At 34.8% G+C, this 20,601-nt stretch overlaps 1 protein-coding gene across 1 annotated transcript; it reads right to left on the bottom strand.

The window, feature by feature from the left end:
- Nucleotides 1–5,040: 5,040 nt before the first annotated feature.
- LOC136999341 (cyclin-dependent kinase inhibitor 1C-like) lies at nt 5,041–8,166 on the bottom strand. Its single transcript, XM_067353049.1, has 3 exons — nt 6,548–8,166; nt 6,061–6,458; nt 5,041–5,830 (listed from the first exon to the last, which is right to left on the bottom strand). Exons 1-3 carry the CDS (start codon nt 6,567–6,569, stop codon nt 5,528–5,530), a joined length of 723 nt encoding a protein of 240 aa, XP_067209150.1. The 5' UTR covers nt 6,570–8,166; the 3' UTR covers nt 5,041–5,527.
- Between the last annotated feature and the right edge of the window lie 12,435 nt (nt 8,167–20,601).

The following is a 20,601-nucleotide window of genomic DNA, read 5'->3' as shown; positions in this document are numbered from 1 at the left end:
GACGGATTACGGTTTGAAATCCCGGCGAATAAACGCGATATAAGGACTTAGGCTGCCGATTACGCTCGGCGGGAGTACGAGGATGCTCGTACGAAGGCGGAATTTTAGAACGGCGACTTAGCTAGGTACGCGGGAATGTCCGCAATACGAAGTTCGGTGGCCTAGAGGAGCCAAGTACGCTCGGCGGGTATACGAATATACTCGTATGCGGGAGTCAAGAATACCGAGGACGCTCGGCGGTACACGAGGATACTCGTGTGCTGGAACAGGTATAGAAACCGAGTTTGCTCGGTTTGGACTACGAGGACACTCGTAGAGTGATTGTTCGCTGTCTATCAGCGAACGGGATCTGGTGAGAAGACGTACAGCCGGGCCTCTTTTATACCCGGCTGGCAGCGGAATGGTTTCGAATCGGCAAGCATCGGCGGTTTCGGCGGCGAGTCCCCCACAAAACGGAATTTTGGAACGGTCGGGTGTGGGAGATTTTCGGTGGTTGACCGCCGTTGTTACGATAAGAAATTTATCGGCGCTCGATGCGCCCTTGGTGGGTCACGGACGATGGACGGTCCGTAGCCGTAACGATGCAGCTTGCGGGCTGCACCGTTACATCTCTCTCTCTCTTTTTCATGTTTGCGAAATTTTTGTAGTGCAACTTGGGGAAGTCGAATTCATTGACCCCTGGCACCTGGTGCAAGAAATGCACGTAGCGCAACTCGGGGTACTCGAGTTCGTCAACTCTTGGGACTTGATGCAAGGAATTCTCGTAGCGCAACTCCCGAAAATCGAATTCGTCGACCCTTGGCACCTGGTGCGAAAAATTCCCGTAGCGCAACTCGCGAAAGTTGAATTCGTCGACTCTTGACACCTGGTGCGAGGAATTCCCGTAGTGCAACTCGGGGAAGTCGAAATCGACTCTTGGCACCTGGTGCGAGAAATACCCGTAAATTTTAATGATAATGATAATACTCTGGGCCCCGTAAATTCTTTATCCGCCCCTGCGGACAGAGGAGAAGAATAAGGAGACGACGTTTCTTAATTTTTGCATTACCAACATCACTTTTTGACCGCTTATATCTCTGAAACGGCTGGACCAATTTAAATTTTTTTTGGCTCAAATTAGTCGTGGCGATGCCGCTTTTAAGGATATACTATGTGTTTTTATAAAATTTTTTATATTTTAGTTGCTACAAACCCCCGAAAAGTCGACTTTGTGCGCGCAGGATAAGAGACTTAGTAGTGTCATTTTCTGAACTTTGCCAGAGATTCTTTTCCTGACTTAGTAGTGTCGTTTTTTGAACTTGGCCGGAGACACTACCGCGTCTCCTGATTATGGCCCATAAAGTTTGCCAACTTTGTGACTTCCGATTCTGAAAGATTAAGCGTGATGCATTTTGTGGCAATATGTTTTCGTAATATGGTGCCTCGTAAAGTAAGAGGTTTTGCTGCTCCACACTTTGAAGAATAGTCTTGCATAAGAATAGTCTCGCATGCTCTCAAATGCTTATATCGATGTTTGTCATATCCAGGAATGCCAAAAAGATAAGGGTTTTCTAATTTTATTTTTGTATTTAACCTATGTTGCAATAATAATTCGATACAATCTTGTAATTGCGAATGCAACAATACAGGCACTGTACGACCTAATTTACCTCTAATATCAAATGTGACAAATTTTTTAATAGCCTAATGTAACAAACAGAAGAAATACATAAAAAATAAATTATTAAAGAATATATTTAATTAAAGTATTTTTAATCTTTGCATTAAAATTAATAAAATATAAGTAATTTAAAAAAAGAAAAATATAAATCATTAATATGTTTAAATGCAAAAAATGATTTATTTAGTAGTTATTAAAAATAATAATAATATTACCTCTTTTCCAGTCTCTGATAATGAATTATACACTTCGGAATCTGTGTATTCTCCGACACTTTTATAACATTTGTAATCTTCTATTAGAACTTTTTCTATTTCACCTGCTCTTCTTCTGTTATAAACTTGCATAGAAATAAGCGTTACTTTTAATAATTCTAACCATATACTGTAGTTATAAGATTTAATAAGATCACTATACAATATACTTCTTTTTTCTTTCAAATAGTTATATAATTTTTGTATATCTTCCATACTTGGTAATTCAATGTTAGCATGTCTTTTATTTTGCGTTACAGTTTCTTCTGCTGTTTTATTTATTGTTGTTCCATAATCTTCTTGTAAAAGTTTCAAGAAATTGTCTACATTCCTTAAACCTTTATTATCATTTCTTTTTATATATTCAGTAGCTAATAAATTTCCCAATTTTTTTAAGAGGGTACCAAGTCGTGTTACAACAGACGGTGTTTTAAATTTATTAGTATTAGGATCAAATTGAGCCACATCTTTAGTCGCTAAAATGCATGAGTCATAATGGCGTGGTTGATATATTGAGGCAAAATCAGTAATATTTGAATTAAGTTTTCTAATAAAAATTAAATAGCGGCTTAAAAGTCTTAATTCTGCTCTTATCATATCATGATAACGCTGATTTCTAAATTTTCTACATAATTTATTTGCGCAAAGTATAACTAATTCATCATATCTTATTATTTTACACACGTCATCATCTCTTAAAATTGGGAAGATTACTTTCCTAACCATATCACTTTAGTGTGTATCCGTGCTTGTAGTTTTCTACCAAGTACCATAATGTGTCTGCCGATACTGCTTTTATTGCACTCTTGAAAATGATGCCTTACATTATTTTTTGTATAATAGCCCTTACACTTTGGACAACAAATAAAATCTGATGCAGGTTTATTAGCTTTTGAAGGTCTACGACATACTATCATTTCTCCTGTATTAAACTGCGAGCTAGTATTATATATAAAATTACTTTCTTTTCTAATAGTCTCTATAATGGCCTTTCTTTCTGAATTACCTAGAGAATTGTAATAAAAGATTTACCAAGAGAATTACCAAGAGAATTGTAATAAAATTTTTTTAAATGAAAGTATATATAATATAACATTTGATTTAAAATGATATACATATGTATAGATTATTATATTTACCTTTAGGAAGTAAAATGAATTTTTTAACCTCTGCCTCATTTTTATGGACAGTCTCTAAGTGTCTTGCAAATTTAGTTTGTAACTTTTTACAATACATACAAAAGTATTTTTTATTTGCTCCTTTCTTTTGAGAATTATGTACAATAAGATTTGTGTCATCACAATTTGCTTTTCCTTCATAAGTATTGTGGCGGTTCACCGCCACACAGCTGTACTGAAGCGGCATAATACGCCGCGGCGCCGCTACGCGCCGCAGGCCTTCTACCAGTTATAAGCTTGCGGACCCACCGCCAGGTTGCGCAGGCGGTGAAGAGCTTTCTCGCGATCAAGCTTCGATCGACGAGATATAAAAGAGCTGCTCCGCAGATCTTTACTCACTCACTCGCTTCAAGGCGAGCTCTCACTAAGGGCCCTTGAACGGAGTCACAGCTCTGCTTCGAAGAGCGCAACCAGCAAGTCTTCTCGACTTTTCACAGTGCCTGGGAAGGCACGGAAGCGAAAGACTCAGTCTCAGCTCTGACCGCACACCTCACGTAGGATGTACATCTACGGTCAGCTGACGCACCAGCATCGCCGTCGCCACCACAGACTCTACAGCGGAAAATAATTCCCTTAGAGTTCTGTGCCCGGTTGACTCGGCCCCCACGTGACACCACGTTCCGGGGGACATCCGAATGCGAAGGCCTCTCCCGCCTCGGCTCGCAGACTCACTTGCGCCATCGAGAGCCGGACGGTCGCAGCGCATGGCACAACGGAGACATACTCCACCGCAACGCAAACCTCGCCGCCGGGATGCAACACGCACCCTCGCATGAATCGTCCTGTTAAGGACCCGATTCCAACCACGCAGACGCGGCCGGTAATATCTTACCGCGCCCGTCACCTTTCATTCGAAACTCGCGGCCTTAAACTCTGCCGCGAATGCGCCGCTGGCGCACTCAAGTTACACACACACTTGTACATACATACTTCTCTCTGACAAAGAAATAAACACATTTCTACACCATTGACTCTCTCTCACTTCTCACCAGTCGAACACAATCCATTAGGCCATACGCCTATAAGTATATTTCGAGGTATCAAGACTACTATTTGTAATATTAGATTTCTCATTCTCATTAAAACTTTGAGAAACAATAGAAGTATTTGATTCATCACTAAAATTTTTTGAATCATTGGAAACTTCATAGTCTGGATCATTCTTGTAATCCTCACAGTCTTCATAAATATCTTCTGAAATCAAAATGTGTAATAATTTTTAACGTAATGTGTAATAGATACATATTAATGTTTAATATTAGCAATATTAAAGATATATCAAAGATATAAGAAAGAAACATAAAATTTAAAATACTTAAAAATAAATTTAAAAACAATTATACATGCTATATATTTATCGAAAGAGCTTTCCATAATTTTATCAAAATTATGAAAATTTTTAATTGTAATTATTTGTAAACAGACATCTTGTAAATTCTTGAAAAATTTAATAAAATCAAAAATATTTAATTATTTGTTTGATTAATACATTCTATCTTTATTTAAAGTTCTTAAGGATTCTTTCAATAATTCACTCGTGTATATCGAAATATTGGAATAAAATTTGGAAAAAAAATCATGTACATATAAATTTATTAATGATATATTATATTAAAATAGCCATATTATATATTACCTTGTTGGTTAACTGTTGTTTCTTCGCAAAATTCTAAAAAGTTATTTTGAATATTGTTTACTGCAACATTATATTTATATTTATGTTATAATCATTAATAATTATGTTACATTGATTATATAAATATATAATACTGATATGCACGCGCGCGCGCGCGCGCATATCAGTATTATATATTTATTCTCAAAATACAAACCTTGATGATGGCTTTTTTTTGTAGATTCATCTAGAACTTCATTTATTGACAAACTAGCATCAATGCCTAAAGAATTATTAAGGCGATGCTGGAGTAGTACTGTTTTACCGACGAAAAATTAATTTCGTAGTTTAAGAAAATTTTTTTATTGCATGTATAGAATTACAAATTCTTTTAGGTGATTAAAGTATACATGCTAAAGAATTGGCTGGTATAACATTTAAAACAAAAAACAGAAAAAAATTTGGAAATTTTACCGACAAGCTGTCGGTGCATACAAATATTTGTTTAATATACATAATATACATCGCACATGTATCGCACATTTGAACAAAAAATACAAAACTATATAATGCTTATCGTTTCAGTTTCTTTTTCAAAACATTGCATGTTTTCATAAAAATATTACACGTCAAATCTTTTTTCAATCGCATCACATTTTGCGTTGTGTCTAATATATCTTATGTTTGCTGCGAATAAACTAAAATCACAGAAATAGCGCAAAATGTAATTACAATAAACCAATATTGTAATTAATGATAATTGACTGAAGTTTACAACGCAAAATGTGATGTGAAATAACGAAATACGAATAGAACAAAATTACCAATAATACGATCCATATGGATTGTACGCCGAAGGCTGGTGGTATGGTGCACCGTACGATGGTGGGCCCGGCGATGGATACGATGGTGGGCCCGGCGGTGGATATCGTGGTGGCCACGGAGGAAGACATGGTGACGCAATACTGTACACTGGAGCGTGTGTAGAGTATGTCGTAACATACGGCGGAGCGCACGAAATATGCCATTGAGGTGGTGATGGTGCTGCTGGTGGTGGTGGTGTCCTGCCTTGTGTCCTCTTCTGCACCGTGCGCAATTTTTTCCTTATAATGTTGTGAATCCGCTGCAAACAGAAGAAAATATTATATTTTAAAACACATATAATATTAAATTTAACATTTTATATAATTAATTGTGCATGCAAGCACATACACGCACATACACTCGCGAATACGCATACACGCACATACACGCACATACACTCGCGAATACGCATGCACACACATACACTCGCGAATACACATGCACGCACATTCATTCACACAGATGCTACAATTTAATTTTATTACTTACTTTTTTTAATGCGTTTGATTTTCCATGCGGTTGATTCCCCTGCACGGGCTGTAGCACGTTGACGGGTGCTTGGACGGGCGCCTGGACGGGCGCGTGGACTGGCGCCTGGACGGGCGCTTGGACGGGCGCTTGGACGGGCGCCTGGACGGGCGCTTGGACGGGCGCCTGGACGGGCGCGTGGACTGGCGCGTGGACTGGCGCCTGGACGGGCGCGTGGACGGGCGCCTGGACGGGCGCGTGGACGGGCGCTTGGACGGGCGCGTGGACGGGCGCTTGGACGGGCGCTTGGACGGGCGCCTGAACGGGCGCGTGGACAGGCACGTGGCCGGGCACGTAGTTCGGTACCGATGAACGTACCGAACTACGTGCCGGCGATGGTACTTGGCCTTCACTTCTGACTGCAACAATAAGAAAGATATAATAATAATTTCACTTATTACAATTATTATGTTATACATAATATAAATACAGATATAAGAATACTTACTTTTGCGAGTTCGTTTCTCCATAGCGTCACGTCGTCACAGAAAGCACAGAAAGAACTGACAATGAGCGGGAAGACCACGCTAGCAGCACCGTGGTAGGGGAAGCACGCAACAAGCGAGAATCGCTGACGTCACGCGTCCGTGTGCGTCCGACCGACGGGTGTGTAGAAGCGAGCATACATCTATCTCGCTTCCACCAAAGCTTCTAAATACGAGCCGACAACAGCGTACGATAAATGCTAAAAAGCAAGCGTTTCTAAGGTGAGTGGGCCGAGTAGCTAGAATATTAGAGATCCCGTATTTTATATCTTCTTTTGAAATGTTACAAACAAATGCGAAAAAAAGTTGCAAGAAGCACGTTTCGGACACGGAATCTCTAATATTGTATCTACTCTGCCCACTCACCTTAGAAACGCTTGCTTCTTAGCATTTATCGCTGTTGTCGGCTCGTGTTTAGAAGCTTCGATGGAAACGAGACAGATGTATGCTCGCTTCTACACACCCGTCGGCTGAGCGCACACGGACGCGTGACGTAAGCGATTCTCGCCTGTGTGCGTGCCTTTCCTACCGCGAACGGTACTCTCGATGCTCTCGATGTAGTACTTGAGATCACTGCATTGATTTTGATGATTGCATTATTGTTACATACACACGACTTCAATAAATGTCTGTGTATAAATTAATTTCACAAATTCACAACACTGACGTTCCGCGTAGGCTGTTTGATTTTTAATAAATTGAAAATAATATATAATAATTGTACATTATTTTGCATATTGGCTGCTAATTGCAAGTACTTCGTAGAAGCGAATTAATTTGAATAGCTTAGCAAAAGTAAATTTTCTGTATTACAATCAAGCAAAAATGAGATTAAAAAATGAAGTACATAACATTTTTTAGCGTAATTATCTGCTCGATCTTACTTGCAACATCTTTTATAATTTTTTACTTGCTCGCTCTCATTCTTTTTTCTTTCGCATGTTTACTCTTGCACGTTTATTAAATAATTCTTGTTCTTTCGCTTCTTCGCATTATTTTACCCGACGTTTAGATAAATACTTGCCATAGTAATATAAGAGAAATAACGGGAGCGAACATGTAAAAAAATATAAAATATGTGTGGATAGAGCAAAGAAGATGACCACGCAAAAGAAATGTTAGGTACATAATTTTTTAAACTCACCATTTATTTATTGAAACAAAAAAATTTAATAATGAATATTGCAAAGCTATTAAAAAAATTTGTATTAACAGAAGTACTTGCAATCAATTAACAACTAATTTACAATATATCGTATAATATAATTATTTCATATTATTATTAAATTTGTAGCGTTTTTCAAACAAATTAAATGACAATGTTTTCTTGCGTAAAAATATGAGAGCAAGTAACATTTGAGTCGCGTTTTCATTTTTGGGGCACGGCACAATCCTGTACACTACTGAATTTAAAAACAGTAGAACGGATAAACATGTGTTGTGCTTGCACAGCGTGAGTGGTCGCAACCGATTATCTTTACGCTGTCGAAAGTGTATATCTTGCGATACAGATATCTTCTGTGTGTGTGATTTGTGATTTGACATTTAACAAATATACAAGATGGGAAGATATTTGCAGAGAGGCAAATTATTTCTTTCCTCGCACAGACACTCATCAAAGAAAATAAATAGAAAAAGGTAACGTTATTATGTATTATGATTTACAAGAATTGCTTCAGCATCAATTAATACTTCATATCAATGACTACAAAGTTTGAAAGAAACAAAAAAAATTTTATTAATTATTTATTTCTCAATTTTTATGAAAAAACGATTCTGGAGCAATTTCGAAATTTATATTGCAAATATGTTTGTTATTACAATGTGTCAAAGCTTCAGAGTTAAAATTTATGATTTTTGTTTTATAAATTTTGAAACATACATATATATTTAACAGCTGCTTGAGGCTATCTTCAATGAGATAGATAATAGTAAAAATACTATGTTCATATAATAAATTAAGAGAAAGCCAACTCTACCTTCAAACATGTCAGTTGACAGGCAAATAATTACAAAATATAAATATATAAACATAAATATATAAAATTTTTTGTTATAATATGATATCAATTTTACTATTGTTCATGAAATAGAAGATGAATAACAAGTTTTGCCTCTGAAGTCTTGAAATACTGTTACTAACATTATTAATTTTTTCAGCCATAATTGCATTTTTAGTGCATGTTCTTCTAACAAATATTGAATTATTTTCGAAATGGTATATCATTTTTATGAATCCAATTTTTCTGCAATATTTAGCGCGGAATTATTGTTTTCTGTCCTGAAATGTATATGTGTAAACATAAACATGTAAGATTAGAAAAGTAAAATCATTGAAAACTTTTCTGAATTAGAATTGATATAATAAAATATCTAATAATTTTATTATACCATTTTAAACATGTCTCAATATCGGTTACAAAAACATGCAGTAATTAATGTATTTCAAAATTGAATTTACAGGATGTCTCATTAGAATTATTGCATGGAAATATCTTGTACATGACACATTTTCGTGGAAAAATGTTTCATATAAAAGTTGTTTGGTTCGAGGGGGGAAAAAAGATGGTGATATTAATTTAAGCTTTTATGGAGGCGCTTCGGAGATTTATCTTGATTTTTTTTTAATGGAACCACAAAAATTTTGTAGACTATGAAGTATGTCATTAAATATTCATTTTTCAATAATCTTACCCAAACAATTTTATGTAAAAAAAAGGAGATAAATCAATTGGTGTAGAAAAAACAGTTCTGTAAAAAAAAATTTGTAACAGAAATAAAAATTAAAAAAAAAAAATTTTTTTTTACATTAATTGATCTCTCTTTTTATTTTGTGCATAAGTGTTTAGGTAAGATTATTGAAAAATAAATATTGAACGACATATTTCATAGTTTATGTAAAATTATGTCAAATTAAGGTAAAAATATATGAATTATTCAATTTTTAGCCATCCTTTCCTTCAAACTTTTTACATCGAATTTTGCGAGGATTCTATTAATATTAACAAATTTGAGTGGTTCCATTACAAAAAAATAAAAATGACCTTCAAATATCCAAAGCGCATTTATCCAAAGCTAAATTATTATCTCTTTTTTCCCCCTTGCAATGAAACGTCTTTTATATGAAACTTTTTTTACGAAAATGTGTCTACATGATATTTCGACGCAATCTTTTACATATAACACCCTGTATTAAACAACTTTAAAAAAATAAAAAGAATTTAATATGACTGAATATTTAAATTACTTATACAAATTTCGACTTATATTTGAAAATAAAGTTTTTTCACGTTCATATTTAAAGTTTTATAAATGTAATATTATTTTATCTTACAAATTAATGTTTTATTAAGATGTACAGTTTTAACACATATAAAGGAATGGCTCAAATGATAACAATCAATTAATATAATAGAAAGGCATAGAGAGCCGTCGCGGGATGTTAGTGCGAAATTATAATTTTTCTTAAAGAAATTAATTTGTTAGTCTACGTGAGACAGTTAAATTTGTACACCGATCTCTGGTTCGAGATACTTAAAGTGTACGAAAATTTTAGTACATTGTTCTCACATATGGAGAATCAGTATGTACTGATAGGAATTATTAGAAAGAAGGGAATAGAGAAAAAATATCAGGGCGCGAGTGGCTAAGCCGGGAATTGAACCCGGGTCTTCCGCTTGTACAGTTTTGTTATGTACAGTTTTGTTATGTTTATATTACTGAAAATATTTTTTATATAGCTATTAAAAAATAGGATGTAATATACATGAAAGCAATCTTTTCTTTATTTATATTTTTTAAAACAGAAAAATTTACACATACACATAGATTGACTTGCGTTGTGTAAATAATTTTTTTCAGTACTTTGTAGTATTTTGTAGTGTTAATTAAAATATGTACAGCCAGAGGCGGTTTTCTCGTGGACTGGCATTAGAGAATTCTTATTCTTGTCTTCAAGTCAGAGGCGGTTTTCTCGTGGACTGGCAATATGGAATAAGACAAGCCAGAGGCGGTTTTCTCGTGGACTGGCAATATGGAATAAGACAAGCCAGAGGCGGTTTTCTCGTGGACTGGCAATATGGAATAAGACAAGCCAGAGGCGGTTTTCTCGTGGACTGGCAATAGAAAATAAGACAAGCCAGAGGCGGTTTTCTCGTGGACTGACAATAGAAAATAAGACAAGCCAGAGGCGGTTTTCTCGTGGACTGGCAATAGAAAATAAGACAAGCCAGAGGCGGTTTTCTCGTGGACTGGCTGTATTATAAATATAATTTATTACATAATATATTATATAATGTATAAAAATGGAAAAGTGACTGTTTGCATGCTTATAATTAGAAAAAATATATTAAGTTACAGATGCCTATCTGACTATATATATAGGTACTATGTGTTATTATATTAAAAAAAAGAAAAGACTGCTTTCATTATTTTAACAATAATATTACAAGATATATCTTTTTAAAGTATATTTGTGTGTAGTATTAGATTGATTTATTAAAAATTTATGTTTTATATATATATATTTATGATTAATTTTATTTTGCAGGCGTGAAATGCTGAAAATGCAGAAAAACGCACAAAAAGAAGAAGGCACGCTTACTACTGGTATTGACGAATCATCACGTGAGGAATTACACGTGACAGATTCAAAAGTACCGAAGTAGTGCAGTGCCTGGAAAAAGAAAAAGGTACGTATAATCAAAATGTCGATTTATGCGAAGATGACAGTTTTGTTATCGACGACAAGGGTGTTTCTGATGCATATGCTATCAAAGAAAGCATGCCCGAAGGTCGTCGCATTGTCGACATTTCTTTTATGTGGAATGAAATCCACAGAGTATTTGATAATCATGCGCGAGGAATTGAGTGCCAATTTAAAGATTGGAAACTCATAAATTCTCGTCGCCGTGGATTACTGACGCAATTGTTCTTCAAGTGCCAAATGTGCAACTATGAAGCCAACATATGGTCAGAACCCACAGAACCTGAAAAGTTGGATATAAATAAAGCTGCTGTAGCTTCAACTATAACAGTTGGGAATGGTTATGCCCAACTGGAAGAGTTCTGTGCGGGTATAAATATTTCTTGCATGTCTGAAAAGACTTATATAAAATATCGAGAAAATCTAGTCGATGATTTTCAAAAAACAGCCATGGAAAGTATTGTAACGGTGCGTAATGATGCGGAATTTTCGACGGTATGCGGATTTTCGATGCGGAATTACGACGGTGCGTAGTTAGCGAAGCGGATTCTTACGACGCGGAATAACTCGTCGGTCTGCCAGAATTCGTTCGTGTGGTTTATCGGGAGACTCCAAATTAACAAAAATAATTTTAAAGAAAAATAACTATTTATTTAATAGAGCATTATAAAAGAAAATAGTAACAATGAGTACATGTGTATTTCTGGAACGGTATAATCGGATCTAACTATCGGAAATAAATAAGTAATTTCTTATCGGTTGGACGAGTAAATGTTGCGACGGTACATGTGTATAATTCTAATTGCGAACGAATGAATAATGAACGGAAAATAAACGGCGTAAATCGTTGGTGCGCTTTTGGCTGAATTATAAACAAATTAAATTATTTAATCGGTCGGTTCGTACGGTACGGAGCAAAGTAATAAAAAATAAGCGATACCGCGTATATCCGAGCCTTGCTGAGTCATCGACGGTTGCCGGTACGCTGTGTCCTAAGACAGTGAGAGACTTCTCTCGTGCAAGGGGTATCGGAAGTCGAACGCCGGGGACACCCGGCCGAGGCAGAGAACGCCCTGCCCCTAGAACGACGGAGAGTCGGAAGTCGAACACCGAGACACCCGGCCGAGGCAGAGAACGCCCTGCTCCTAGAACGACGGAGAGTCGGAAGTCGAACGCCGAGACACCCGGCCGAGACAGAGAACGCCCTGCCCCTAGAACGACGAGGTACAGGAAGTCGAACGCCGAGACACCCGGCCGAGACAGAGAACGCCCTGCCCCTAGAACGACGGAGTACAGGAAGTCGAACGCCGAGACACCCGGCCGAGGCAGAGAACACCCTGCCCCTAGAACGACTATCGGGATGGGAGCGAGTACGACCGGAGCTTCAGAGTGCGCCCTGAGGCTTGTCCGAGTCGTACTCGGGGAATGGGTCTCGAACGGTTCCGCGAGCCGGCTTTTATACCGGTCGCGCTACCCCCACTTGGGGTGCTACCCTACCCGGCAGCTACCCCTTCTCGAGTTCTTACCCTCGAGTTGGGGGATCGGAATGCGGCCCGAAACGGGGGTGCTCACGTGGAGCTCGCGTGACGCTTAGTAACAGCGCGTGCTGTTACAGTATGAAAATGGCAGGCGAGCTTGAAAAACAACTCGCTCTGGAAAGGAATGAAACAATAAATGGCATTCCGTACATAACAGTTGTAGCGGATGGTAGTTGGTTAAAGAGATCGTACGGCAACGCCTACGATTCACTTTCCGGTGTTGGTGCTATAATTGGTTATCGCACAAGGAAAGTCCTCTTTATTGGTATCCGCAATAAATTTTGTACGGTGTGTGACATGGCGGAGCGAAATGGTCTGAAGCCAAATAATCATAAATGCTACAAAAATTTTGACCGTAATGCTAGCTCTACACGTATGGAAAGCGACGCCATTGTAGAGGGTTTTCAAAGTAGCTTTGAAATGCATGGGTTGATATACCAAACAGTTATTGCTGATGGCGACAGCAGTGTATATCACTCCATAAAAAATAATGCACCGTATCGTGAACAAATGGTGACTGTAAAAAAAATAGAATGCACCAATCATTTGCTTCGCAATTTATGCAAAAAGCTGAAAGCTGTTGCAGAGACAGTTCAGCCAAAACAGCAAAGAAAACGTGGCTTCGTTGAGCTACGAAATGTTGTAAAAAACAACATTTTAAAAATACGGAAAGAAGTATTACAGGCAGCCACTCTGCGAAGGGCAGAAAAAGTACCTCACCATAGCAAAGCTACGGAATTACAAAAAGATATTTTGAACATTCCTAGCCATATTTTTGGTGAGCATAAAAGATGTAAAGAACGCGGCCGTATATGCGACGAAAACCGTGAGAAAATACAAAATTATGTACCGCATTTGAAATTCCACGGTTTATATCAGAAAATTGAGAGTGCTGTTATGTACTTGAGCGCTTATTCAGATAGTTTGTTGTTAAATTTAACAAACAATCCTGCAGAATCGTTTAATTCTATAATCTGCAAAGAAATAGGTGGAAAGCGCATAAATTTTGGCCTACGAGGTTCTTACAATGTTAGAATTGTGGGTGCTGTTGTACAGCATAATACTCGAGAAGTACTAACGCAAGTGTATGAAAGCATGAAAAAGGATGTTCCTCTAATTGTTGAAAATTTAGAAAAACGACGACAAATTAAAGTTTCGAAAACTAGAGAGTCTAGAGAAATGCATGACAAGCCCAAAAAATTTAAACGAGAGGCTGGGACAGATTTTTATTATGGCCCACAATCTCAAAAGCCAGATCTTCCGTCTGACCTATACCAACAACTTGAAGAAAATCATATAAAAAAGTTGGTAGAAAACGCGGAAAGGAGGCAAGAAATTGAACTAGAGACAAGAGAGCAAAGTGAATGTCAACTATGGCATTCATTGAGGCGTGATATGCTAACAGCATCCAATTTTGGAACCGTGTGTCGCATGAGACCAACAACGTCTTGTGCATCAACTATAAAAAGCATTTTATATCCTCCACACATTGACACTGCAGCCATGAAATATGGTCGCGATAGGGAGGAAATCGCCAGAATAGAGTTGGCTGCAAAATTGAATAAAAAAATTGAACCATGCGGATTATTCATTGATTATGAAAATCCATGCTTGGGCGCTACTCCCGATGGACTTATTGATGAAGATGGTCTGGTGGAGATTAAATGTCCTCAATCAGCTGAGAATTTAACAGCTGATGAGGCTGTACAAAAATTGCCTCTATTAAAAGCTATATTTGAAAAAAAAAGATAATGATAAAATGAATCGGAATCACCGATTCTTTTATCAAGTTCAAGGGCAATTAAACATAACACAGCGAAACTATTGCATATTTGCAATATGGACCCCCAAAAGCTTAAAAATTGTCGTTGTTAATAGAGACAATGACTTTTGGGAAACTAAAATGCTGCCTTTCCTGACACGTTTCTATTATGACTGTATGCTTTCAGAAATCTTAAATAGCCGTCATAACAGGCATATGCCTATTAGAAATCCACAATATATTATAAATGCTCAAGAGAAAGCATTTAAAACAAAAGTCTGCTACGAACTAAGTGTACAACAAAATAAAGTGCAAGACAGAAAAATTGTACAAGATAAGAAACTGAACGCTTTGTCAACAGACGCGACAAACGTTACTGCTGTTCTGAATGCAGAACAAGATAGCGATTGCATCATAGTCAGTTGTTCAAAAAGGAAAAGAAATTTGACTAAAGATGAAATAGCAAAACGTAAAAAAGTTTTAGATGATACAATTGTTCCTCTTTCTTTGGTGAGAGAGAATGTTCTGCCTGTACAGAATCAATTAAACGATGAATCGTTAGATACATTCTTACGCATCGTTACAGAAACTTCTTGTTTCGAAACGCAAAGCGTTCAGTACTTGCAATTCCCAGATATAATAACAGCCAGTGATAGCGATAAAAGCTTACAAATTATTGGAGGGAATTGCACTAATCATTGGCGATGTATTTTCTTTGACGGGTCCAAACTGCATGTGTATGACAGCTTACCCGGTTGCACATACGAAAAATTGGCAAAGATGGAGAAAGATTATATTCGCAAACGTTATCCAAGAATAAACGTAAGCGATATAATATTCGAAAAAGTCCAATCACAACCAGACGGCACAAGTTGCGGAATTTATGCAGCTGCTTTCGCTACAGCTGTAGCCTTAGGAAGAAATCCTACTGAGAATATTAAAGAATACTAAAAATATTCTAATGACGTTCAGCGCATGAGACGTCATTTTATTACTATAATAGAAAGTAATAAATTGTTTCTATTTCCGCAACAATAAACGGTTTTTTGCGCCTACAGCCATTTAAAAAAATTTATTTTAAAATAAATGACTTTGATTTCGCTAATACTTTATGTATGCTTTCATCGTTATCACTCGCACTTTTTCTTTTCACAAAAGAAGTGCATAATTATTCACACGCTACGTGTGCAAAATCGGAGAGACAAAAAGCATTTATTGGTTGTGTCTCACGAGAATGGGCGGTGGACGGGGCCCATTCTATATTATTAACATTTATGACAAATATTAATAAAGCCAGAGGCGATGTAACGTGAACTGGCTTTTTTTTATAAATACGTATTTCGTAATTCATTTGCTACACTGATCTATAAGTGATGTGGAGTAATTTGTAAACAAATATTCGCACATATTTTTCTTGGACTCAAATTCCATCACAAGGCTCCAATGTACGAAACGAAATAGACATATACAATATGTGTAATAAATATAAAGTAAAAATGAAAATATACCATTTGACACATATAATAATATAGACTATATATTATATATAATTATTGTCGCTTTCCTTATTTTTATCCTTATATAATTAATTCAAAGTTAATTATTATTTATTAAGTATACAGATATTGAACATAATTATCTTTATTTTGTATTTTATAGAATAATGATAAAAGTGTTTTACATATCTTATATTTTATATATATACTGAATACATTTTTTGAATATTGTAATATGCATTTATCGTTTCAGTCATTATGCTATGAAATCCAAAATAAAGATAATTACATATTTGTGCAATATGTGTGTATTATATACATATATACATATACATATACGTGTTTAAATTAATTAATTATTTAATTAATTTATATACTTATTTATTTTGTACTTATTACATAAGGAAAAAAGGAAAGAATAACTTTCTTTTTTTAGTGATATGTACAGTATTATGTGTGTGTACTGTACATATAACTAAAAAAAAGAAAGTTATTTCCTTTTTTTCCTAATGTAATAAGTACAAAATAAATAAGTATATAAATTAATTAAATAATTAATTAATTTAAACGTATACACACATATTGCACAAATATGTAGTTATCTTTATTTTGGATTTCATAGCATAATGACTGAAACGATAAATGCATATTACAATATTCAAAAAATGTATTCAGTATATATATAAAATATAAGATATGTAAAACACTTTTATCATTATTCTATAAAATACAAAATAAAGATAATTATGTTCAATATCTGTATACTCAATAAATAATAATTAACTTTGTATTAATTATATAAGGATAAAAATAAAAAAAGTATAAGACATTTTTCTTCAGTGATATATATATAGTATTATATGTATATTTTTCATTTATTATTTTGTCATATTTAGTTTGTATTTATTTGACACCTTGTATACGCCTATGTTTTCTCGGACATTATATTGCAGCCTTGCGACGAAATTTCAGTCGAGGAAACAAGCGCAAGCATCGTTTGTTTACAAACTTCCGATGACACACGTACACAGACCACACGTCAGTGTAGTGAGTTACCACTACAAACAAATGCGTACACACGGACCTACGCGGCGTAGGCTACGCCGATAATGTCGCTTCATTTTTAGTACCATCGAAATGATGGCGCTTTCGCGTCGGAGTTCGGCTGCCACTCCAGCATCCCCTTAATATATTTTTCAAAGAAATAAAAAGATGATATAAATATCTCAACTTTTATGAAAGAACAAGTTTATATAAAAATGAATCAAAATACAAACCTTGCTGATTGCTTTTTTCTGTAGATTCATCTAGAACTTCATTTCTTGACAAACTAGCATCAATGTCTACAAAATTATTTATATATTTTTGAAAAAAATAAAGATGATATATAAAAAGTGAAAAGTTTAAATTACCTTTTTCGATAGAATTTTCAATAGAACTTGAAAAAGTATCACTTTCGATAGAAGTATTTGTCAAATCTATTCGTTTTAAATATACTTTTGGTATATCACTCATCAGGTTGTTTGCAATTTTTTCGAGATCTAAATAACTTTCTTAAAACAATATTTATATAGATTATTTAAAATTGTCATTTTTGACAAATACTACATATACATAATTGTATATAATTTTGTTGATACTTTATTGCTAGATATTATCCATCCTTTGGCTTTTCTTCTCTTTGTACGTATTACTTTGTACATATTTTCATTCTTACTCAAAGAATACATTATTTATTGTAACTATATGTTTTTATCAAATAAATAAACACTTCCTAACCTTAAAAACTTTTAATATTTGTCTAAAAGTACAAATCAATTTATTACATTATAGAGTTACTCGTATTATAAAGAATTTAAACATTTATTTTCTCTCCTTATGCAAGAAAATAAATATTTATAACGTATTATGCTACCTATTTCTTAGGCCTCAAACTACACTCAAAACTGCATTCGAAAGCAGTGACAGCTTCTGCACACAGGACGCGGCAATGTTTGCCGCGCGGCAAACGTTAGGGCTTATCCAAACAAATTTGCATAGGTGCATATGAATATACATAAGGAATTGGATTGGTCCATTAAACAAAAAATGATTTTCGTAATATTTTCTAAAACAAAATTCAGCTGCTGTAAATTCTTCTTGTCTATTTAAACAACTGATTTTATTCCGTAGATTGAAAAAAATTGATAGGCAAAGATAAAGTCCTAGATTATGTTAAACCAACAGTGCGACATGTCGATAATTAAACATAAAACATAACATCTAATAAGAGCTTTATGAAGTATTTGAATCACGTGTAGAAGGTCGAAAGTATTAAAGTTCTTGCTAAAATGGCAGTTTTCAGGTCTATATATAGTAGCGAAATGGTAGTTTTTAGGTCTATATATAGTAGCGAAATGGTAGTTTTCAGATCGTTTAGTTTTCAAAAAAAGACCAAAATTATTAATGTTTTTTTAAATTATCACCTTGATAGAGATTTGATTATCTTAGACAAAAATTTTTGTAATTTTCCAAAACAAAATTCAACTTCGACGAATTCTTCTTGTTCATTTAAATAAACGATTTCGTTCCGCAGATTAGAAAGAATTGATGTTCCAAGTTAAAGTCGTATATCATATGTTATTCCAATAGCCTGGCATGCTGACAATCAAATATAAAGCAAAACATGTAAAACATGTAAGAGCTTTGTAAGGATTTATAAAGTTCTTGTCTTTATAAAGTTTTTGCTTATTTGGTGGTTCAAGTCTATATATAGCAATAGAATCGCAGTTGTTAGATCGCTAGGTTTTCGATAAAATAAAACCAAAATGTCTAAATATTGATTTTAATTTAGAACATTCTAAACCTCTTTTTTTGAAAAAAACTAAACCAAAATTATATGTAATTTGGCCTTAACCATTTCTTTTTATGTTTCCAAATGGCAGTTATTAGATTTAACAAAATTTTCGTTTGAAGTGTTATATTAAATATATAAGACCTGAAAACTGTCCCAACGTATAATTTAATTTTGACGAAATGGTAGATTTCGGAACTTGCATTTTTACACAAAATTTTGCTCTGTTTCTATTTAATACTGCATTTTAATAATTTATTACACTCACAGTTAACGTAATTTTTCATATACAATTACAAGAAACTCAATAAAATAAATTATTTGCCTTTTTATATTAAAAATATGGAAGGTCTGAAAACTGTCTTTTCTTTAAATATTAATTCAGTTAAATGGCAGAATTAAGGACTTGTGAAAAAAATTTATATAATTTATTAGTTTTTTCTTTTTACAACAAAAGTGATCAAAAATTACTAGTAAATGTCAAATCTATAGAATGTAAACGTTAAATAAAAAGGTATTTGTTGCTTTAGTTAAAAATATGATTGACCTGATAGCTGCCAATACATACAAATTTCAAAATATTTCCAAAAATACTGATTTTTGTTGACGAAAAAGTATTATAAAAAGATTTTACTACACTATTATTCACAAAAATCATATTTTTAGAAAACGTCCCGAAAACTGCCTTTCTACATAAATATATATATATATATAGTTTATCTATCACTTATTATATTACATTTGAATAAATATTTAGAGTTAAATTTTCGACTGTTTCCTGTTCTTCCTAAACTGCCTATTGCTTATAGTTTAATATTATATAAATTACTTTGTTTCAATTCTCTCTCTACTCTCATTTAACATTTTGGTCCTTCGAGCCGGATACGACAGGCAGTTTGAAAATCGTCTTGAGCAACAGCTCACTCTCAAAGATTTAATTACGAACTTTGTGGATCACCTCTTGAAGAGCGGTCATTCCAATGTTACTTCTCATCGAGTACATGCTCGCCTAACAGCTCTTAAAGAAACGTGGGAGAAATTCTCATTAGTGCATGAAGCAATTAGCTTATCGATGAAAAAGGTAACTGAAGATGAGAAGTTACAATTACAACTACACCCATATTTCTCAGAAAATTTATATGCAGGGACGTACGAATGCTATCTCGATGCAGTCGAAAAAATAAATGCTTTTCTGGACAATGATTCTGAAAGTAACAATGGAATACCATCTACTCAATCTTCATCTTAAAATTCTTCTATTTCAGTTTTATTTCATCAAGCTCGACTTCCTCGAATTGATATTCTGAAATTCAATGGTACTCCTGCTGATTGGCTATCCTTTAAAACAGTGCTCGGAATTAGTCTGAACATTTCAGCCGATTTCCGTGGTATACGCCTTCTTTCCTCTCCTTACCGCGCGCGCCGCAGCCGCTAGGGCCAGCGCCGCCGAGCGTTAGGAGCGACACTATCTGATTATGAGTGGGTTCTTCTCCCTATTTATTAAAATTTAAAACAATGTATTAAAATTTATTAAAAATAAATTTTTTATTTTTAAATTTATTAAGTGGAAATATTTCAATAGATTTCCACGTCACCCATGAGATACTAATGCTGACGCGTTTTTTTTTAAGTGGTTTCCCCCGTAGACCTATTCCACTAAAGATAAAAATAAATTCTTAATTT

Source organism: Linepithema humile, chromosome 4 (genome assembly GCF_040581485.1).
Source record: "Linepithema humile isolate Giens D197 chromosome 4, Lhum_UNIL_v1.0, whole genome shotgun sequence".
NCBI classification, from domain to species: domain Eukaryota; kingdom Metazoa; phylum Arthropoda; class Insecta; order Hymenoptera; family Formicidae; genus Linepithema; species Linepithema humile.
This window is presented reverse-complemented; position numbering and strand designations above follow the sequence as displayed.